This window comes from Marmota flaviventris, chromosome 15 (assembly GCF_047511675.1).
Source record: "Marmota flaviventris isolate mMarFla1 chromosome 15, mMarFla1.hap1, whole genome shotgun sequence".
Lineage (NCBI taxonomy): Eukaryota > Metazoa > Chordata > Mammalia > Rodentia > Sciuridae > Marmota > Marmota flaviventris.
Window position 1 is genome coordinate 44,301,909 of NC_092512.1, and position 24,523 is coordinate 44,326,431.

The 24,523-nt window shown below is 37.4% G+C and overlaps 1 protein-coding gene across 1 annotated transcript in view; it reads right to left on the bottom strand.

Annotated features, from left to right (window-relative positions):
• Positions 1-24,523, bottom strand: part of Slc26a7 (solute carrier family 26 member 7) — a 108,131-nt gene that overhangs the window by 75,487 nt on the left and 8,121 nt on the right. Inside the window, exons 3-4 of the mRNA XM_027952229.2 lie at positions 6,065-6,175; positions 1,061-1,233 (exon numbers count right to left, since the gene is read on the bottom strand). Of these exons, the coding sequence (XP_027808030.1) occupies positions 1,061-1,233; positions 6,065-6,175 (284 nt within the window). The remainder of the gene's footprint in view (positions 1-1,060; positions 1,234-6,064; positions 6,176-24,523) is intronic.

Below are 24,523 nucleotides of genomic sequence, written 5' to 3' on the forward strand. Positions count from 1 at the left end.
GAACCCCCAGGCAACCAGACCTATGCCTTGGAAAATACCAACTGGTCCATCTCTTTGAAAAAGATGCTACTCAGATGGTGTGTTTTTCTCATAACTGTGAAGACCTGAATTCTTATTCTCATTTCATCTCACATCCGTAATTCTTCAGTCTTTTTGACACATTTAGAAGGCAATGTAACTCTTAGAGTTTTATTTTTCTTTCTTCTAGGTCACCTCCTTTCTTCTTTCCATCCAATTCCAAGCAATAATCAACTATTTGTCTCCCTTCTTGACCTTTACATAATCTTTGACCTTGTAATTATGGCACTGTAAAATAAGAGCTCCTACCAACCCAGAAAACAGTCATTTGGGAAGTTTGTGTACATAGAATTCAGTTTACAGTGAGGGAGTAAGCAAAAGTGTCTATGAAATAGACAATTCCCTATATAATATCCAATGCCTTGTCTATACTTATTTAATAGTCATGTCTGAGTTATCTAATTTTGAACACTGATTAAAAACAGCAAATTACATAGTCAAATATTTTGAAAAAAATAGACTGTAGCGAACTTGGCATTAACATACACACCTAATTTGGAAAGGGGCAAGAACTAATCCAGATCTGAGTCCGATGACCTAGACTAGCAAACCTGTAACACAAGCTAAGTACCATTTGTAACTAGCATAGGCAGTATAAAATGTTGGGAAGGATTCTCAGAGTCTTATCTCATCTCCTTCCCATTATAGGAACTTTAATCATGACATTCCCTTCCAGGGACAATCTGGTCACTGTGTGAAAACAAGGATGGTCTGGCTACCTTCCAAGGAAGCCTATTCCACTTTTAATAAACATTTTTTAGAAGGCTCATTATTAAAAAGCCAGCAACAGCTACTCTGTAACTTCAATTTCTTGATTCTAGCTCTTTCACTTAACCAGCACTTATAGAGTAATTATTCTTGGTAGTAGACAATATAGAAGATAAAATACATCTGCCCTTTATCCACCTCGAAAAGCCCATGAACAAGAGCTTCCCTTGCTACTGGGTCCCTTTGTGCCTTCTCAAGCCTCAGTATTACTTACCTGAATCACACCTCCCAGGAAGGAAACAGCTGCAGCAACTCCAATCCTTTGTACCTCAAAGTCAGATAAGCCTAGTACACTGGAGTTGCTCTGCGTGGTGAGGTTCTGGCTGCTTTGAGGGACTAGCCGTTCCACAGCATTGGCTGATATTAAGGATGTCAAGGCAAAGGTGCCTAAAAGGAGATGCAGAGAACCTTCAATTAGTAACTCAAGAAAAAGATATAATCAAAATTGTTGAATTCTACCATTAAAGTTGATGCCATATTGCAAAGCCAAACAGATCTATGAGAAACAATATCTGTATCCCCACTTCACCTTTCACCCCTCTCTATGAAAGAAGTAGATACATGCGTTCTCTGTATACATACATTCGTTAACAGGCAAACATACTCATCTATCTGCTATGACTCCTGGGCCATGTATTTCCCTTCCTCTCTGCATACTGGCATGGAAAATGTCCTAGGGGCAGTGGTTAAGATTGTGGCCTGCATTTAAATCCAGTACCTCAATTTATCAATAATGTGACCTATAGTGCCTTACTCTGGGTCTAAGTTAGCTCATCCATTAACTGGGGCAATTAATAATACCTATATTTCAGGGTTAGGGGAGAAGTTAAAGGAGGTAAGTTCAAAGACCTCAGTAAACTCAGTGGTTACATATGAACTCTTTGACTGAAATGCTCCTATGCAGATGCTACTTGTCTTTCAATGCTGGCTGATATTCGATATTCACAAGGATCTATTCTAGTTACTCCTGACCAGGCTTAAATCTTTCTCCCTACTGTGATCTCATAACCAAGTGTAGCTTTACTATAGTATAACAATGTCCTGTGACTCATAAAATGATTAAATATACATCTACTGCTGCTAGATAAGGCTGGCAATATTTACCAAGAATCAGCCTTGCCTTCTACATGTGTGGGACCATGTTCAGTGAGTGCCCTTTTCCTGTCAAGAGTTCCTATGCCTGTCATCTTGGTAAAGACTGCCTGAAATGCTGCCGCTTGGATGGGGAAATGCTCATTCCCACAGAAAGGCTCAGAAAACTTGGGTTAAAAAACAAACAAACACTGCTGCACTGTGCAAACATCCCCCCCAAAATCACTACTTACAGTCTTATTTTGCTCCAGGTTATAACGGAGACTGCAAAAAATGGACTTGGCAAGATGTCCATAGAACACAAAGCATGGAGTAGCACAGGGCAAGCAAAACAGGACTCCAACAGATATGAGTCTCAATGGAACATACCTCCCTACACACACACACACACACACACACACACACACACACACACACAATCTTCTTGTCTCAATGGATAAGAGGCTTTAAATAAGAAGGGCAGGATGTGCTGTGGATTTAGAACAATGTGGTGATTATAGATTCTAATGAAGGTGGCCTTAAGTCCCAGAACTGTCACCCTTCAACCTCCTTATCTGTAAACAGATGGCATTTCTCACCCAATGGGGTTGTTATGAAGCTAAAAATGGGATAATAAAATACAGCACATATCAAATAGCAAACATCTAATCGCATGTGGTTAGCTCCTAATAAATGTTAGGCAGACAATTCTTAGTAAGATTAAGATCAAATTGCTCTCTTATGGTCTGTTATTCTTTACTCTTAGAGTTGATGGTCCATAAACATATACGGAAAATTGAAGAGTTCTTTTAGTGAGCAAAGTCATCCTCAATAAATCATAAATAAATCATCTTGATTATTGTCCTCAACAAAAAAAAAAAAAACTAAATTAAGAATGCATCCGGGAATGAATATATCTGATGATGAGAGATAAGATTCTAGCACCCAGGATAGGGACTATTAAGGAAGGAACATTCACTATAGAATCTTATCTTGATAAGATATATTTTTCAGGATGTGTTACAGCAGGATTGTCCTGAAAGTGAATCAGATGTTGCTTTAAATCTTTAAATCTCCTGGACCACAAAGCAAAATGATTGTTTATTTTTATTTCTTATATTATCTTCCTAAGTTTTCTCTAAGTTGTTCATTTTTCTTCTCCCAGAAAAGCCATTTAGATGGCCCTTCCTCATGTACCAAAAAATTGTCCAATTTAAAGACAAGTAAATCTGAATTGTCACATATTGGTTGTCTTCCTTAGTTCTGTTTCCATTGGATTCTTACCCATGTTTCCATCTTTTCCTTTTATAGCCAAAGGAATAAGTTAATTGATTATTTCTTGTCACAGAAATTATATCTATTTTTTACCTTATAGACCATAAGTTTCCTACAGCTGTTAATAATTTATTAAATAATTTGTTAGTTGAGGTCTTATATAAATGGTAATTTCAAAACTACTCAACCAACAAATGTCTTCAGTGATTACCTAGGTAATAAAATGGTTTATGTAAAGGTACATGTACATATTATCAAACTGTACATTTTTTACTTCGTAATGTAATTATGGCCTATTGGTAAACTTTGTTTTGCCTTTTCTTGTGTTAAACAGAGGGAATTCTGTGAGGTCCATTCTGAATCTATAAGCCAGTCAGTTTTTTCTAAGAACATATTAAAATCTTTCAAAAATGAAAATAAACTATTCAGAAATGAAAAAGCAGGATAATTAACTAATAAGCTTTACGAATGTCTAATTCATTATTGTGTTCTTCTTTTGCATTAATATAAAAGAAAAGTTCATTCTAAAATACCACATTGTCAAGAAATGAAAAAAGAAAAAAACTTAGGCTTTATATTTGGCCACCTCTAAATTGTAAACCATGCACCTCTGACTTTAATTTGTGCCCTCCCAGGAAGTTTTCTGAATTTCAGAGTTTGTGGTTGTTTTTATTTTCTTTTTAATCTGAAATATGCAGATAATAATGCCCACTTAATAGGTAAGAAATAGGACAAAGTAACATGTAATGCTCTTAATAAAGTACCTAATGAATAGTATATGAATGGTTTTGAAACTTATGTATACATAAAGATGCATGCATATGCATACATATATATATATATATGTATATATTATATATATACATATATATATATATATATATATATATATATATAATGTTGATATTTTATATACAGGTATATATATAACAGGGATTCATTATAAGAAATGCATTGTAAGCAATTTCTCTCGGGCAAATACCATCATTCATAATTGTACTTACTCAAACTAAGATAGCTATGGTGTCACTAGGTTCTTATTATGGGATCATGTTCTTCTATGTCATTTATTGTTGACTAAAATTTCATTATGTGGCTCTTGACTATGCATATGCGTGTATGTAAAACTTGGAGATTTTGTGAAAATGCTGATTGTATTTCAGTAGGTCTGAGGTAGAAACCAAGGTTTTGTGTTTCTAACAAACTCCCATGCAATGCAGATTCACAGAGAAGAGTTTAGGTAGCAATACTTTAAATGATGGTTTGCTGTCAATCCTTCCCCATAACAAAGTTATGGATATAAAAAACCAAACATTACACACAAAATATTTTATGAAAAATTTTATGTGTCAATATGGTAAGCAAAACTATGTCCCCCAAATATGTCTACATGCTAATCCCTAGAACCTGTGAACATGCTATGTTCCTTGGCAAGGAATAATTCATGTTACAGATGAATTAAAGTTTGATAATCAGTTGATCTTAATTTAAGAGGATTACCCTGGATTGTCTATGTATATCCAATGTAATCACAAGGTTCTTTAAATATGGAAGATGGAGGAAAAAGATGAGAGTCAGAGAGAGATTTGAAGATGCCACAATGCTGCCTTGAAGATGTAGGAAACATCTAGAAGACAGGCAAGTCAAGAATATGCATTCCCTCCTAAGAGCTTCCAGAAAGGAATGAAGCCCTGCTGACTCAATTTTAGTCCTGTGATACTCATTTCAGATTACTGATTTCCAGAACTGAACAATAACTTTGTTTTGTTTTAAGCCACTAAACTCATGCTAATTTGTTACATCAGCATTAGGAAACTACTACAATCGATAACACAAAGTGATCCCTGAAGATATGGTTGCAAAATGATTAGAGGCTAAGATCTGACACACAGAAAATATATAGAAATGTGTATATATTTCCATTTTAAAGTACTTTATTAGTATTTAAGATTAAAGTGTCATTTTTAATAACAGCTAACTTTATTAAACTTTATGAAGCAAGTACTAAATTAGACACTGTTCATCAATTATCTAGTTCTCAGTATGATTATATGAAATTCAGCAGGAGGGCATCTTACTATTAAGGAAGAAGCAAATAGAGCTAGCTTTAAAATTTTGTCCAGATCACATAGATAGCAAACAAAAAAGGAGACCTATGCCCAAGTTTAACACCAAACCAGCCTTCTGTAGTAGCAGAATAATCATGACTGCTCATGTTTTAAGGCAAGATACATACCAATTAAAGGGTATTACAGAATCTAGCCTGGAAGAAACCTAGAAGATCATTTAGCCCAAATATCAAACACATGTGTAAGACATTTTTTCAGTATTTGAATTACTAAATTTTATAGTCTTTGTGTTTTCCTTCAAGTTCTTACTTCCTCTTATCTCATTGTAAACCCTCCCCCTCTTTCATGGTCTTTATTTTTTAATTGGTACTGGGGATTGAACCCAGAGGCCCTTAACCACTGAACTGCATCCTCAGCCCTTTTCCTTATTTTTTGAGACAGGGTCTCACTAAGTTCCTCACTAAATTGTTGAGGCTGGTTTTTAACTTGCAATCCTTTTGCCTCAACCTCCCAAGCCACTGGAATTACAGGTGTGCACCACTGTGCCCAGATTTTTCATGGTCTTTTTACAACTTAAAAATGCAAAGAATCCTTCGCAATAACCTTGGTTACACAGTAAGATAGCAATAAATCACAGTGTGCACTGACTATCCAAAACACAGAAATATATAGAAGCAATATTTGCTGATATTTTCCAACAGTGAAGTTAGAATTGTTTTGGAAATGTAATCAGTATGGAACAATCACTCTGAGTCTCCTTTATCACTAACATGAGAAGCATAAGCATAGGCAGGAATTATTACCTGTGGCAACATGTCGTCCCATTCCAAATATGGCATAGATGATGGCAGGAAACAGAGACCCATATAAACCAAACACTGGGTGCACAGATGAGAGAATAGCAAAGGCCAACCCTGTGAAGAAGACCAGAATGATTAGGACCATCTTATAACATCAAGATATAATCCACGATTGAGGCCAAATGAAATAATTTAATAGTTCTATTTATTCAACCAAAAAATCTGGCATTTTTTTCCTAAATGGGAGAAAATTACTCATTAGTTCAAATGTATGTTCAATTAATGGTACAGTGACTTGGCTAATTCATGAACCTATCCATTTCCCATTAACTGGACCCTAGTCTATCTCTCAGGTATAATTTCTTAGAGTGGAAAAAAAAATCAAGTGTGCTCCTTCGATGATCAAGTAAGAAATAATTTTTAATTATTAATTCCTGATAGTAGAGGGAACTGGGACCAAACACAGAGCAGGCCCAGCGGCCTACTGAGGGGCAGAGCCGCCCCCCACCCCCCTCGCCTGCCAGGTAGGGGAAGGGTGACCACCGACAGAAAAGGCCCAGTGGCCCGCGGCAGGACAGAGCTTCCAATCACTCCTGCAAGGTAGGCGGGCCTGCGACCCACCGGCAGAAGAGGAGCAGCCGCCTGCTGAGAGGCTGAGCCGCCCCCTCCCCCTGCGCCGGCATAGTAGAGGGAACTGGGACCAAACACAGAGCAGGCCCAGCGGCCTGCTGAGGGGCAGAGCCGCCCCCCACCCCCCTCGCCTGCCAGGTAGGGGAAGGGTGACCACCGACAGAAAAGGCCCAGTGGCCCGCGGCGGGACAGAGCTTCCAATCACTCCTGCAAGGTAGGCGGGCCTGCGACCCACCGGCAGAAGAGGAGCAGCCGCCTGCTGAGAGGCTGAGCCGCCCCCTCCCCCCCGCGCCTGCAAGGTAGTCGGAACTGAGACCACCATCAGAACAGGTCAGACCTGCAACCGAGAGACAGAACAGGCCCAGTGGCCTGAGGAAGGGTAGAGCCGCCCCCCCCCATGCCTGCCAAGTAGGCGGACCTGCGACCTACTGGCACTACAGCCCCAGAGGCCTGCAGAGGGGCAGTGCCGCTGCCTGCGCCTGCAAAGTAGGTAGAACTGCGACCACCGACAGAACAAGCCTAGCGGCCCGCAGAGGGACAGAGCCGCCGCACGCGCCTGCAAGGTCAGCGGACCTGCTACCGACTGGCAGAGCAGGCCCAGCGGCCTGCCGGTGTGGTAGGCACATTGCCCCAATTGGAGGAGGGGCAGAGCCGCTGCCCGCGCCTGCGAGGGAGACTTTGCAACTATACAAGACCAATATAAATATATAGGGGGAAAATTCAATAGCACAACAGTTTCACCAAGAAGAAAGGAACGCGAACAGTATGAAGAGACAAGGAAAGAAAGGACCACAAGCATTGCAGGTCAACTCAACGTTAGAAGAGGTAATAGCTGCAGCTGATGGAATGTCAGATAAAGAATTCAGGATATACATGCTTCAGATGATCTGGAGTCTCAAGGAAGACATCAGACAAAAAAATCAGACAATGAAAGATCACTTCAACAATGAATTACATAAACAAATCCAAGAAGCAAAAGATCAACTATACAGGGAAATAGAGGTTATAAAAAACAAACAAACAGAAATCCTAGAAATGCAGGAAGCAATAAGCCAACTTAAAAACTCAATTGAGAATACTACCAGCAGAGTAGAACACTTAGAAGACAGAACATCAGACAATGAAGATAAAGTATTTCAACTTGAAAAGAACATAGACAGCTCAGCAAGACTGTTAAGAAACCATGAGCAGAACATCCAAGAAATATGGGATAACATCAAGAGACCAAATTTAAGAGTCATTGGGATACAGGAAGGAACAGAGTTTCAAACCAAAGGAATGAGCAATCTATTCAATGAAATAATACGAGAAAACTTCCCAGACTTGAAGAATGAGACAGAACCCCAAATCCTAGAAGCCTACAGGACGCCGAATGTGCAAAATCATAAGAGACCCACACCTAGACACATTATAATGAAGATGCCCAACATACAGAATAAGGAGAGAATTTTAAAAGCTACAAGAGAAAGGAAGCAGATCACATTTAGGGGTAAGCCAATCAGGATAACAGCTGATCTTTCAACACAGACTCTGAAAACTAGAAGATCCTGGAATAACATATTTCAAACACTGAAAGAAAATGGGTTCCAACCAAGAATTGTGTTTCCAGCGAAATTAAGCTTCAGGATGGAAGATGAAATTAAAACCTTCCACGATAAACAAAAGTTAAAAGAATTTGCAGCTAGAAAACCATCTCTTCAAAACATCCTTGGCAAAACATTACAGGAAGAGGAAATGGAAAATAACAATGAAAACCAACAGTGGGAGGTAGGACACTAAAGGGGGGAAAATAATCAAAGTGGAAAACAAACCATGTTTAGTAACATAAATAAACAAATATGGCTGGAAGAACAACCCATATCTCAATAATAACCCTAAATGTTAATGGCTTAAACTCACCAATCAAGAGACACAGGCTAGTAGAATGGATCACAAAACAAGACCCAACAATATGCTGCCTACAGGAGACGCATTTGATAGGAAAAGACATACATAGGCTGAAGGTGAAAGGTTGGGAAAAATCATATCACTCATATGGACTTCGGAAACAAGCAGGAGTATCCATACTCATATCAAATAAAATAGATTTTAAGCCAAAGTTAATCAAAAGGGATAAAGAGGGACACTACATACTGCTCAAGGGAACCATACACCAACAAGACATAACAATCATAAATATATATGCCCCAAACAATGGTGCAGCTATGTTCATCAAACAAACTCTTCTCAAGTTCAAGAGTCTAATAGACCACCATACAATAATCATGGGAGACTTCAACACACCTCTATCACCACTGGACAGATCTTCCAAACAAAAGTTGAATAAGGAAACTATAGAACTCAATAACACAATTAATAACCTAGACTTAATTGACAAATATAGAATATACCACCCAACATCAAGCAGTTACACTTTTTTCTCAGCAGCACATGGATCCTTCTCAAAAATAGATCATATATTATGTCACAGGGAAACTCTTAGACAATACAAAGGAGTAGAGATAATACCATGCATCCTATCTGATCATAATGGAATGGAACTGAAAATCAACGATAAAAGAAGGAAGGAAAAAGAATACATCACTTGGAGAATGAACAATAGGTTACTGAATGATCAATGGGTTATAGAAGACATCAAGGAGGAAATTAAAAAATTCTTAGAGATTAATGAAAACACAGACACAACATATCGGAATCTATGGGACACATTGAAAGCAGTTCTAAGAGGAAAATTCATTGCTTGGAGTTCAATCCTTAAAAAAAGAAAAAACCAACAAATAAATGATCTCATACTTCATCTCAAAATCCTAGAAAAAGAAGAGCAAAACAACAGCAAAAGAAGTAGAAGGCAAGAAATAATTAAAATCAGAGCTGAAATTAATGAAATCGAAACAAAAGAAACAATTGAAAAAATTGACAAAACTAAAAGTTGGTTCTTTGAAAAAATAAACAAAATCGACAGACCCTTAGCCATGCTAGCGAAGAGAAGAAGAGAGAGAACTCAAATCACTAACATACGGGATGAAAGAGGCAATATCACAACAGACACTTCAGAAATACAGAAGATAATCCAAAATTATTTTGAATCCTTATACTCCAATAAATTAGAAGATAGTGAAGGCATAGATAAATTTCTTAAGTCATATGATCTGCCCAGATTGAGTCAGGAGGATATAGACAACCTAAACAGACCAATATCAATTGAGGAAATAGAAGAAACCATCAAAAGACTACCAACTAAGAAAAGCCCAGGACCGGATGGGTATACAGCAGAGTTTTACAAAACCTTTAAAGAGGAACTAATACCAATACTTTTCAAGCTACTTCGGGAAATAGAAAAAGAGGGAGAACTTCCAAATTCATTCTACGAGGCCAACATCACCCTGATACCTAAACCAGACAAAGACACTTCAAAGAAAGAAAACTACAGACCAATATCTCTAATGAACCTAGATGCAAAAATCCTCAATAAAATTCTGGCGAATCGGATACAAAAACATATCAAAAAAATTGTGCACCATGATCAAGTAGGATTCATCCCTGGGATGCAAGGCTGGTTCAATATACGGAAATCAATAAATGTTATTCACCACATCAATAGACTTAAAAATAAGAACCATATGATCATCTCGATAGATGTGGAAAAAGCATTCGACAAAGTACAGCATCCCTTTATGTTCAAAACTCTAGAAAAACTAGGGATAACAGGAACATACCTCAATATTGTAAAAGCAATCTATGCTAAGCCTCAGGCTAGCATCATTCTGAATGGAGAAAAATCGAAGGCATTCCCTCTAAAATCTGGAACAAGACAGGGATGCCCTCTCTCACCACTTCTGTTCAACATAGTTCTCAAAACACTGGCCAGAGCAATTAGACAGACGAAAGAAATTAAAGGCATCAAAATAGGAAAAGAAGAACTTAAATTATCACTATTTGCAGATGATATGATTCTATACCTAGCAGACCCAAAAGGCTCTACAAAGAAACTATTAGAGCTAATAAATGAATTCAGCAAAGTGGCAGGATATAAAATCAACACGCATAAATCAAAGGCATTCCTGTATATCAGCGACAAATCCTCTGAAATGGAAATGAGGACAACCACTCCATTCACAATATCTTCAAAAAAAATAAAATACTTGGGAATCAACCTAACAAAAGAGGTGAAAGACTTATACAATGAAAACTACAGAACCCTAAAGAGAGAAATAGAAGAAGATCTTAGAAGATGGAAAAATATACCCTGTTCATGGATAGGCAGAACTAACATCATCAAAATGGCGATATTACCAAAAGTTCTCTATAGGTTTAATGCAATGCCAATCAAAATCCCAACGGCATTTCTTGTAGAAATAGAGAAAGCAATCATGAAATTCATATGGAAAAATAAAAGACCCAGAATAGCAAAAACAATGCTAAGCAGGAAATGTGAATCAGGCGGTATAGCGATACCAGACTTCAAACTATATTACAGAGCAATAGTAACAAAAACAGCATGGTACTGGTACCAAAACAGGCGGGTGGACCAATGGTACAGAATAGAGGACACAGAAACCAATCCACAAAACTACAACTATCTTATATTTGATAAAGGGTCTAAAAGCATGCAATGGAGGAAGGATAGCATCTTCAACAAATGGTGCTGGGAAAACTGGAAATCCATATGCAACAAAATGAAACTGAATCCCTTTCTCTCGCCATGCACAAAAGTGAATTCAAAATGGATCAAGGAGCTTGATATCAAATCAGAGACACGCCGTCTGATAGAAGAAATAGTTGGCTACGATCTACATACTGTGGGGTCGGGCTCCAAATTCCTCAATAGGACACCCATAGCACAAAAGTTAATAACTAGAATCAACAAATGGGACTTACTCAAACTAAAAAGTTTTTTCTCAGCAAAAGATACAATAAGAGAGGTAAATAGAGAGCCTACATCCTGGGAACAAATCTTTACTCCTCACACTTCAGATAGAGCCCTAATATCCAGAGTATCCAAAGAACTTAAAAAATTAGACAATAAGAGAACAAACAACCCAATCAACAAATGGGCCAAGGACCTGAACAGACACTTCTCAGAGGAGGACATACAATCAATCAACAAGTACATGAAAAAATGCTCACCATCTCTAGCAGTCAGAGAAATGCAAATCAAAACCACCCTAAGATACCATCTCACTCCAGTTAGATTGGCAGCCATTATGAAGTCAAACAACAACAAGTGCTGGCGAGGATGTGGGGAAAAGGGTACACTTGTACATTGCTGGTGGGACTGCAAATTGGTGCAGCCAATTTGGAAGGCAGTATGGAGATTTCTTGGAAAGCTGGGAATGGAGCCACCATTTGACCCAGCTATTCCCCTTCTCAGTCTATTCCCTAAAGACCTAAAAAGAGCATGCTACAGGGACACTGCTACATCGATGTTCATAGCAGCACAATTCACAATAGCTAGACTGTGGAACCAACCTAGATGCCCTTCAATGGATGAATGGATAAAAAAAATGTGGCATTTATACACAATGGAGTATTACTCTGCATTAAAAAATGACAAAATCATAGAATTTGCAGGGAAATGGATGGCATTAGAGCAGATTATGCTAAGTGAAGCTAGCCAATCCCTAAAAAACAAATGCCAAATGTCTTCTTTGATATAAGGAGAGTAACTAAGAACAGAGTAGGGTCGAAGAGCATGAGAAGAAGATTAACATTAAACAGGGATGAGAGGTGGGAGGGGAAGGGAGAGAGAAGGGAAAAAGCATGGAAACGGAAGGAGACCCTCAGAGTTATACAAAAGTACATACAAGAGGAAGTGAGGGGAAGGGGAAAAATAATACAAGGGGGACAAACGAATGTCAGTAGAGGGGGCAGAGAGAGAAGAGGGGAGGGGAGGGGAGGGGAGGGGTGATAGTAGAGGATAGGAAAGGCAGCAGAATACAACAGACACTAGTATGGCAATATGTAAATCAATGGATGTGTAACTGATGTGATTCTGCAATCTGTATATGGGGTAAAAATGGGAGCTCATAACCCACTTGAATCAAATTGTGAAATATGATATATCAGGAACTATGTAATGTTTTGAACAGCCAACAATAAAAAATTAAAAAAAAAAATTATTAATTCCTCATAGATATTTCTGTCTATATAGTTTGTATGTTACATGCACATAGAAAATTTTTATAGACCTTTCTAAAGGACCACTGGTGATTTAAATATGAACAAAACATGAATTGGAACAGGTTCGTTAACGTGATCTTGTCTGTAGTTGGTCCCTGGCATTAAGCAACTACTATGTTAGGTTCTGACAAATCCATTTGAGTCTATCAATTTAATGTTGGACATCTGATTTGGTGTAAAGTACTATACAAGTTACAAACAGGAAAGAGGTGGCAGTAGAAATGCCTATACTTGAGGATAGATCATTATTCACATTATGGGGCCTAACAGTCTAGTTCCAATATCACTCATTTTTACTGTTGAACTTTTACATTTTAAATTAAATTAAATTTATTTTTAAAATGACCTTTGTAATCATACATAAAATATTTCTCAAGTAGTACAAGACACATTTTAGCCATGATTAAAATAGGTGAGAATTCTACCAAGGACCTTCTTCAAAAACCATCTGGATTGCTTGTTTATTGGTAGTGTATTTCTTTTTGTTGTTGTTGTTTGTTTGTTTATTTATTATAATTTGTTATACATGACAGCAGAATGCATTTCAATTCATAGTACACATACAGAGCACAATTTTTCATGTCTCTGTACACAAAGTAGAGTCACACCAGTTGTGTCTTCATACATGTACTTAGGGTAATTATGTCCATATTTCTTAGTCTGAATGCAATAAAAGTGACTGCAGTGGAGTCGGTGGCAGAGGCTGCTCTAGAATGTCATATAAACATGATGAGAGTCAGCAATCTGGTTTGTAAGTGCTGGCATTTAAGGCAGGTCTTGGAACTAAGTTAGCACTAGAAGGATGACTATACCCTACCTCTTCACATTTTGGTTTAACTTTTTAAAAAGTACCGTATTTAGCCTAGAGTTGCTAAAACAAAAATACTTCTCATTCTAAGAAAAAAGGGCCAACTACCAGTAATTCCATAAGAGAAAAAGAGCTTGGAATTTGGAGAAAATACTAACAATAAAACCCAATGAAAGGAAATTAAGATGCAATACTGTGCTACTTCTTTAATCAACAACTTCAGGTCTGGAAGAAAAGGAGAACTAGAGGTATTGTTCTAGGTTAGCAATTAGAAAGTAGGGATAGCTATTGAGTCAAATATGAAAGTGTCCCACAATATGTTCTCCCTCTTCCTTCCCCCAACCCCCTTCTCCTTCTCCTCCTCCTCCTCTTCTTCTTCTTCTTTCTCTCACTTTTCCCTCCAAAACTTGTCTTTCTCGCTTTATTTTTCAGCTTATCTCACATATGCTCTCATTAAAAAAGAGTTGGTGGAAATGTCTGGAATCCCTTAACATTTGGCAGTGGGAAGATAGGAATCTTGAGTCACTCCAAATGGCCCATCAGCTACACATTTCATTTCCTCCCTGACATTCCAATCTTACCTCAGGACTTTTCATTTATAAAACCGATTAATTTGCTTCTTAGTTGTGCTACATCAGATTGTGTTTTCTATCACATACAATGAGACATTTCCAAATGACAACCTTCTAAAACTTGAGTTTGTCCTACACAAAATTTCTACAATGTTTTTGCCTCACTTTTATGGTCTTATGAAAATATAAATATAATATAAATTTAAATATAACCAAAATGTTAAGATGGGGAATGAATGATGGAATCCCAAAGAAGACTTCTAAGAGGAGGAAATGGTGAATAATACATGGGCAAAAAAAAAAATGAATGAGGAGTGGATGTTTGAGGAGTGAAGGTGAGGAGACTATTTTAGATTGCAGGATCTATTCAATGGCACAGAGTTCTACAAGAGCTTGCTTAGTTCTGGAATGCAGAGTCATTTGGTATGCTCAACTAAAGAGATTCACTTGAGACAGTGCCAAGAGAGGTTAACAACATACATTAAATAGTAAAGGATTTTATGTATTAAGATAAGTGGTTAAAAATTTACCTGGGATTCAAGATGGTGGAAGTTTTGAAATTTTAGGACATCCTCTCGCCCAGCTTCTTCTCGGTTCTGATAACCCATCAGATTAGAAAAGACATGGCTGGGCCAGGAAGGGGAAATTCCAGTAAAAGTTCATGCTACAACTTAGGTACTCAACTGCATGCTTTAATGCCAAATACACCAAACAAGAGATGGAACACACCAAACAAGAGAGGAATCAGCTCATCTCTCCTCAAGAGCTGGAGGGAAAACTGGGATTTCACCATTGAGGAGAAAAAGGATGGGATCATAAACATGAGGTTCCTCAGAGAATGGCAGGCCCATTGACCTGCTGGAGTTCTGGGGAGGCCTGAATACTGTGGCTCTGGAGAGGAACCAGTGCAGGGCATAGAACTCTTTCATGACCAGGAAAAACTGTTTGCTCAGTCCTGCCCTGAAAGAGAGAATCTGCTGTGTCTTGTACAGCTTCTTATTGATCCCTGCTTGAGAGATCCTAGCAACCAGATCTGTGTAGGTGGCAAGAAAATGTAGACCCTAATCATCATGAACTTAAAGATTCTCAAACTGACCCAAGGGAGGAAGGCCAAACTGAACATAGGAGCTAACTCTACCTGCAGAAAGAAAAAAAAAAATGATGGCCTCAGAGACCATGAGAGGCTGAAAAAAGTAATGAAGTGTAAATTTTATCTCAATAAAAGTGACTTTTTTTTAAAAAAGCAGCAAGATCTCTCAAAGAAAAGTTAGAAAAATAACAAAAGTTGTACAACTTTCTAACATAAAACATCAATAAAAAGCTGTTGAAAAGTATGCCTAATGTCCTGAGAACAAATTATTATTTTGATCAGAGAGGTAAAAATCTCTAACCAGTTAAGCCTGGGATTCTTCCTATCCCTGAAGGCAGAGAATCTTGGCTTATAGGAATCAATGGACTAAGAGTGAGAGGATGATTATTCTCCAAGGAGCCAGAAAAGGAGGAAAAATAGGTAGGCAAAAAAATATCACCATATACACACCTTGGGAACTATCTTACAATCTTGTGCATTGTTGGTGAAAATGTAAACAAGCACAGCCATTATGGAAATTTGTGAAGTTCCTCCAAAAACTAGAAATAGAGCATGATGGCACATGCCTGTAATCCCAGGTGCTCTGGAGGCTGAGGCAGGAGGATTGTGAATTCAAAGCCAGACTCAGGAACTTAGAGAGGCACTGAGCAACCCAGTGAGACTCTGACTCAAAATAAAATATATAAAAGGGCTGGGGATGTGGCTTGAGGTAAAACACCCCTAAGGTTCAATCCCTGGTACAAAAAAAAAAAAAAAAAACCTAGAAATAGAACTAACATAAAATCCACCAACCCAAGTACTGAGTATATATCCAAAGGAAATGAAATCAGTATATCAAAAGCATATATGCCCTCCCATGTTCATGGAACATTATTTACAATAGCCAAAGTATGGAATTAACCTGAGTGTCCACTGATAAATGAATAGACTTTTAAAAAATGTGTTATAAATGTGTAGGTGTGTGTAGCACACACACATACACACATAAACACAATGCACACATACACACACAAACACAATGCAGCCTTAAGAGAGAAGGAAATACTGTCATTGGCAACTACATGGATTAACCTGGAAGACATTGTGCTAAATGAAATAAGCCAAGCACAGAAAGATAAATACCACATGATCTGATCTATTATGTGGAATCTAAAAATGTCAAACTCATAAAGTTTAACAGAGACTAGAGGTGGCAGAATTATAGATGTTGGTCAAAGGATCCACAATTTCAGTTAGACAAGAGAAATAAATTCAAGAGCTCTACTGTGAATCATAATAATTATAGTAAATAATAACATATTATATACTTGAAATTTCTAAGACAGTAGATATCAAGTGTTCTCACCACCCAAAATGTAATACATGTGCTAATTAACATTATTTGGCACTCTCTAAATACACTATAAAGTTTTATTTTGTTTTGTTTATACCCAGCTAATAATATCACATTAAGTTTAAAGTGTCGAATTGAGAAAGTCCCTATTAACTCTTGATATTTCTAGGATTTCAGGACATTTCAAGTTTTCTTGTGTAGAAACTTAGATATTTAAATTGCAAACATTAACTAGCCAGTGCCTTGATGATGTCTTTGTTATAGATCCAAATGAGGAGTTTTATTTTTATCTCTGTTAATGCCCATATTTTGTGGGAACTTCCCCTTAACCAGGTCTCACAAAGACTCTCCAGCCCCTCCAGCATCACTGTGCATAGAAGCATGACCCAAGGGAAGTTGGGCTGGGAAGAAATAGTGTTCTTAATCAATTTCTATTAGAATATTTTATCTTCAGACATTTATGACCATGTGAAAAAAATTGGACTTGGAAAGCGAAGATGTAAATGGGGATATAATATTGAACAAGATCAATATTAAGCAGGTATATGCAAGTACGAGTTTTTTACATGAATTACCGGAATGGTGGGAGAATGATTACTTTCCATTGAGAGGGTCTTCAGGAGCTAATACCCAATATGAGAGAATCAGCTTCTAAGACAGACAAACAAGTAGAATGTTTTGTGAACATTTTTGAAAGTATAGAGTTTATTTCCTAAGAAAGAGCGATTGCTGAGGGTGCTTGGGAAAACTGGCCATGCAGATATTACTCAAAGTTCAAGAGAGGAGTAAACATGTCACAAATGAGAAGACAGTAAGGGAAGGGAAAGATGATTGAGAAAGGGTGTAATTTCACATGGCGACCAAGGATGACAGGAACCAGAGACATGTATGCAGGTAAAAACTCAAATATGCATGAAAAAAAATGCCATTTCTTTGCTTTTACTGACCATTTTTACTTTGGAATCTGAATCCACCTGACTAGGAAAAGAAAGAAACTACAATGGCAGCCTCTTGATTTTCCAAGTCTGGATATGACATGGAAGAAAACCACAAGTCTGTGGTGTATAAAAGGAAGTGGATGATAAGATAGAGTGCATTAAAAACATCAGCAATTCAAGGCCTTGGCTGAGAGCCTTAAATAGATTGTTGGTAAAAGAACTGTTTCTGCTTCAATAAAGTTTAATTCAAGTGGAAACAGGGACAGACAACTGTGAGTCCTAATAAGAATTCTAGCATGACTTCTAATCCAGGAAGCACAGCTCTTGGAGGGAAGAGAAATGGTCAGTCAGAACGACTGGTAAATCCAGAAGAAAGAAGTCATCTTGACTATGAGAGGGCCTGATGTGGGGGGAGAATGTTGATGAGCGCTGCTCCCTGCTCCTAATCTCTGCTGTAGTTACAGAATCCAGGCTTTATGAATTGGGCCCAGAGCACCATATTAAGGATTAACTGATTCTCTGAAAAGTAAAAAATGTCATATGAATGCAAGCTAACAGTAATAAAATGCACAAATGCAAGTTAGTAGTGAATTTGTTTCCTCAAACTGGACTTTGAAACTTCACGAATGATTTTTTTCAAGATCGGTAATAGAAATGGCAAGACTTTCTTCTTGTCACATTTACCTTTAGTATTTTTAGAAAAAGGGTATTATATAACAATATTAAAAATTGTAATTTTAGGGGGGAAATGAAGTAGTCTCTTAGCCTTATAGTGATAATATTATGTAAGTAAACATTAAAGAATATGTGTGAGATGGTAACACTTTTCAAAAGATGATGACTTAACTCTCTTTGAAACTGTATTTTAAAAGCCAAATTGCTCTGAAAAGGTTAAATTACTGCTTGAAGATAATCAGGCTACTACCAGCAAGGATTAGTTAGCTCATGGGCTTCAAGTGGATAAGAGTGCAATACCAAACACTAATGCTCACATGAAAATGAGGAAATACCAAACTGGGGGGAAGGTACACTTTGCTAATCTCTTACTCTGAACAAGACTGAGCAGCAATTGTCTGGTCAGACCAGGGAATACAGCTGGCACCCAGATCAGCACTCCTTTCTTACACAATTCAGTCTAAGAGCAGAAGAAAGCAATAATGATGTTTCTGTCTGTACACTGCCATTATCTAGCAATATCCGAGACAATATTCCCAGATAAAGTAAATGAAAATGATATTGGACCCATGGGACACAAAGAATTGTTAAAAGGTTCTTTTATCCAGTCTTGGACATAAGCGCTGACTTGCACTCCTAGCAACCCAAATACAATGACAAAATGGGCCTAAAATGCTAATAAGGTGATTTGCCATCTCTTTCTATTCTCTCTTGGATTAGTTTGTTTCTGATTCTGTTTTTTAACTGGGTAGGATGATGAGGGGGGCATGGAGAGAAAGAAGTAGGAGAGAGAGAAAATGTGTACATTCATACACAGAGTACCTGCAGATGTTAAAGGATCTCTTTTTAGCACTTGATATCAGTGATTAATAGAAATAAGTTTGAAGTACCCATTGCTGGTAAATGGGTGGTCCTTAAAAGTTTGTATGATGCCTAGAAATTCTCAAACTTATTTTGAAAGATTTCTTGCAAAGCTGAAGATCTCCAACTTCTTACCTTCAAGTAGCAGAACGGACACCTACAGGTAGAAAAACATCTGCTTAGAATTAAGCACCTACTATGTATCAGAAAGGTGATATATCAATTAACAACCCAGATAAAAATCCATGCCTTTGTGGAGTCTCTTTTTATAATCTGCACTTATTGGTTTGTGCTCTCATAAGGAAAAGATGACAATAATCATAGCATTTATCACACACCTCAATTATACTAGATTCTGCCTTGAGTACTTTATATTCTCTCATTTTTCCTCAAAGCAACTCTGTATGCTACGTATTATTTTCCCTATTTTAGATATTGGAATACTAAATCTTGGAGAAACTAAAGAACTTGCCTAAGTGATGTAGTCAGAGTTCAAAACTGAGGTCTTTCTAACAGCTATTCCACAAGTATTTATAAAGCACTTACTATGTACACCAATACACAGTACTTTCTATCCCCATGGGAGATATAAAGAAGTGGAAACAACCTAAGTATCCATTACCAATGAATAGATAAAGAAAACATGGCATATATATGCAGTGGAGTGCTATTCAGCCAAAGAGAAAATGGAATCCTGTCATGTTCAACAGCATGGATGGAGCTGGAGATCATTATGTTAGGTGAAGTAAGTCAGCCAAGCAAGGAAAGACAAGTACCCGCGTGATCTCACTCATTTGTGGAATGTAAAGAGGTTGATCTCAGAAATTGAGAGTAGAATTGTGGTTATTAGTGGCTGGGGTTGATGGGGGTGAAGGAGAATAGAAGGATGGGGAAATGTTGATCAATGGGTACTATATTGCGGTAAGATAACAGAAGTGCTGGTGTTGTTTACTCCTAAGATTTGAGGAGGAGAGAACCCTATAAAGGTTATAGGAAGGAAAGGAGAGAAGGAAAAGAATATTCCAGGAAAAGTCCTAAAGAAAGAGACTTCATAATCCCACATGGTGCTGATACAAAGGACTTAAATAGGTGACTGGCATTTTTGTAGCCCATAGATGTCAACAATATCCTCTCTAGAAGGTGTCCTCAAGGCTTCAATGCCATATTAATACTTGTAGTTGATTTTGGTCAAGAAGAGCTTTTATTTCACAGTAAGAGAGAAATGAAACCCTCCATTCAAGTATATTTTTTGTGTGTGAAAAGATAGCCCCAGTACAACATTGGAAGTACTTGTATCTATGATGAACGTAAAGAATCAAGGCCAAAGTCATGGCAAAATCCAGTGGCCAGGGCAGCAGAAAAGTTGATACAGAGAAGGAGCCATCATCAGAGATTTCTCATCTCTGCCTGATGATTATTATCTTACAATTTAATTTTTACTCAAAGTTAACAGTATAACTGCTATAATACCTTTTTTTGTCAGTAGGCCTATAGTATAGATTTTTTTTAAGACCAGACAATTACCAAAGAGATGTGTTTCTCTTTCTCTTTCCACAAGCATATTCAAACCTTAGCTTTAAACCTTAGATATCAGTTCTACACTGGTTTTCTGCACTCTAATTTTGCTGGAGATAACTTTGCCCACTACTACAGCTATTACAGTGGACACTTGTTGCCATTTCCTAAATGTTACCTGTGTATATAGTTCCCTAGAGATCCCCTCTCGGGAAAGAGAAATGAGTGGGATTTGATTTCTTAATTTAATTTCTTAAGAGTCAGTTTTCCTCTCTGTCACATGGAATTCTATATTTATCATTGATCACTTTATGAGCACTCAAAAAATAGTTCGTTTGGATGCAAATAACATTTATAAATTAGATTCTTAGCACTTAATGTAAGTTTCCATATATTGGTAGACACATTCTTCAATAATACTTAAATTATTTAAATTCATCTCAAAGTTAATGGTTTACTTATCAAATGCTAAAATATTAATTATATCACTAATAATTATGCTAAAATAGTAATCAGATTAGGCAGTATTTTCAATACCCTGCAAAACTCATGATTGCATTACGTCTTACAGTCCATAAATGTTTAATAATGAGGTCATATTTGAAGTCAATGTCAGCAAAACTCCCCATCCTCTTCAAAATTGAGAGGCCCTAATGGACTAAGATTTTGATAACCACCTGTTCCTCTACATTTAGTTGAAAAAAAAAAATCAAATAACTCCAACAATGGTCCTAGGATAATCCACAGATAGGTCAGGAGACCACCCTAATGTTTTAATGTAAGGATAGGGACACCAACACATCACCTTCAATAACAGCTGCTGGTTGATACTTTTTTCTTTCCTCTAACCAACCAGATTTATCCTGTCACTGCCTTCCATGGGCTCAGGCTCACCCACAAAAATTTGAGGCCTGCTCATATACTGGGTAGAAACTTAGAGAAGACTCAGAGCTATCAATGCTGCTGGCTTGCTAGATTGTAACTCAGAGATCTTTCTACCAAGAATCTTGGACCCACACTCTAATTCTGATTTGCTCCTACACTTTACCTAAGATTTCAACACTTTATTCCCTAGTTTTACCTTTCTTGTCTTGGTCCCACAGGTTGACATTCAGAGACTAAACTTTCACTCACCAGGCTGTTCGCATGTTCAGCCTTCCTGAACCTGACCCCCAGTCCTAGGTCAGGATTCTATGTCTCTCCATACACAGTGTCGCAACTCAACACAATCTGTGGAGCAGAAGTTCTCCAACCCCTTTCTCTCCACTACCTTCTACCTTCCTACCCAAGAGAAGGGCTGCTAGTGGTAAGGGTCAAATTTGAACACTCCAGAGAGGACACATTTCCTGGTGGAAGAAGGCCATGTCCAAGAGTGTATGTTTTTCTCGCGTCTACTATTTCTTAATTCATGCTATTGGCATGATAAAAGGACCAGGGCCTGCCTCAAAGTAAGCTCTGATGTGTTTCTCTTTCTCTTTCCACAAGCATATTCAAACCTTAGCTTTAAAAACCTTAGATATCAATTCTACACTGTTTTTCTGCACTCTAATTTTGCTGGAGCTAACTTTGCCCACTACTACAGCTATTACAGTGGACACTGGTTGCCATTTCCTAAATGTTACCTGTATATATAGTTCCCTAGAGATCCCCTCTCGGGAAAGAGAAATGAGTGGGATTTGATTTCTTAAAATGACATTTTATATAATATCAATACCTATAGCTAATCAAATTTTGCTAGCTTTTTTAAGACCCCTACTCTGTTCTCTATATCTATCCAATTTTTACCACCAAACACTCATTTCATGTTTGCTATACAGATGGGACTGTATTAGTCTTCATGTTCCTAAATAAAAGCACAATTCTTTGGCAGTTCCTTGGGTTATGCAATCTACTCAAGGCAAAAAGTGGCTGAAACCAATACTCTATAAACTTTCATTAAGAAAATGTTCCCACCCTTACATACCCTCACCAGAGTGATATCTTCAAGGTTGAAATAACAAGATCATATTCTCTTGTACGCATTTCTGAGGAAAGGAAAAATAATAAGCCCCTTGTGGGCTAGATTGTTATCTTATACTTTTCTGTCTCTTTCTAAGAATATAGCAAAAGACTGTATATTCTGTCAAATATTTTTCAATAGAAATGAACAAAGACCCTAGCAAGACAGATTTCAATATTCTTGAAAACAAAATAATTAGGTAGTGGTAGGCACTTCCAAGAATTACACATACCAAATCAAACCCAAACTGTGTGGGTAATGATGAAAGTTATTTCCATCTGGTAACTGGTTTGTGGTGGTCTTAGCATTGTTATTAGCAAACCACAGTATAGCCAGCTGTCTGGTTCACACTATCAGCAGGCTCAGGGTTAAGCAACATTACAAGTGGGTCTCCCAGGGTAAATTTACATATATTCAAGAACCACCATTGTGTGAAAACAAAACTCCTATCAGCACATGTTCTTTTGGTTCACAGGCAACTATTAATCAAAAGACAGTGATTCTAATCACTAGAAGGAGTAAGGTAAATTACCCCAAGTTTTCATGCTGTCAATGGCTATACATGGAGATCTCACAAGCATAAAGAATTATCATGATCCAGAAGAGATCTACGAGATTGAGTCTTAGAAACAGTAATGATAGGAACTTTCTTTCCTACCTGACTCAAATTTATTTTTATTGAAGTTTTACATAGATAACAGAGAAACAAGACTACAAATGACCTTAACTGATTAGCAATGAATTTTGATGTGTCTTAATTTTAAGATAAAGGCATGGGTTTTGAAGTAAGAAAAACTTGCATTTAAACATTCCCTCTGTCATGTTGAAATGTATTGCCTAGAAAAATCAATCAGTCTGCCTTATCTATAAAACATGGGTAATAACAGCATAAAACTCTTAAGGTTTTTATAAAGACTAATATAATACACAATGAATGCTTATCATGATGTATGGCACATTTAGCACATTTAGGCCTTTAGCGAAAGTAGTTATGTTTATTACTGTCTGGGAAGTTGCAACAAAGACAATGGGCATCAGACTGTCTCTGAGAGATGTTCAAAGGGAAGGATTTATAGAACCTGATTAATAGAATATGGCTTTTAAGAGAAAAGGGCAAAAAGGATCATTTCCAGATTTCTAGCATGAACAACTGGGTAGATAGGGGGATAACTTTCATGTTAATAAAGATGGAGGACAAGGACATATTTGAGGAGGGAAAAAGATGTGTTCACTTTTAAATGCATCCTTGGGAGATATTATGATGGTGTCCAATAGTTAGCTGAATATTACCATCTAGAGCTGGAAAGAGAAAAATCAGGCTGGAAATGTATTTCTGCAATTCAGCAGTAGAAAATTGGCAGTTGAAGCCATAGAAATGGATTAGCTAATGAAAAGCAAAATTTATAGAGAAAAAAGAAAAGATGATCAAGCATATACACTGAAATGAGAAAAAAAACACCATTGTGTTTTTTTCATTGAAAGAAATGGTGTAAGATGAGCTGTAACTTGCTATTGAAGCTCTAGTGGGTGGGGATAGAGTCATTCCTGGTGGGCAGACATCTCCAGTGTTAGAAAGATGAGAAGGGCTCAAGCTTGCTCTCTTGTACTCAGAATGGGAGACAATAAATTTCTGCAGTTGTGCCCTGGGCTGCACATGGTCAGGGTAAGAGGTGGCATCTATATGGATAGAGGAGAGCAAAAATGAGACAAAAAGGACCAAACCAGTTGAAGTTTCAGATTCATGGCATTCGTTATAGGTTCCAGAGCACTAAAATTTCCTGGTACTGATTACAGATTCCATGATTCTCTGTCCTTTTTATTGTCCCCTTGTCTCTAGTAAATTCTTATTCAAACATTTCAT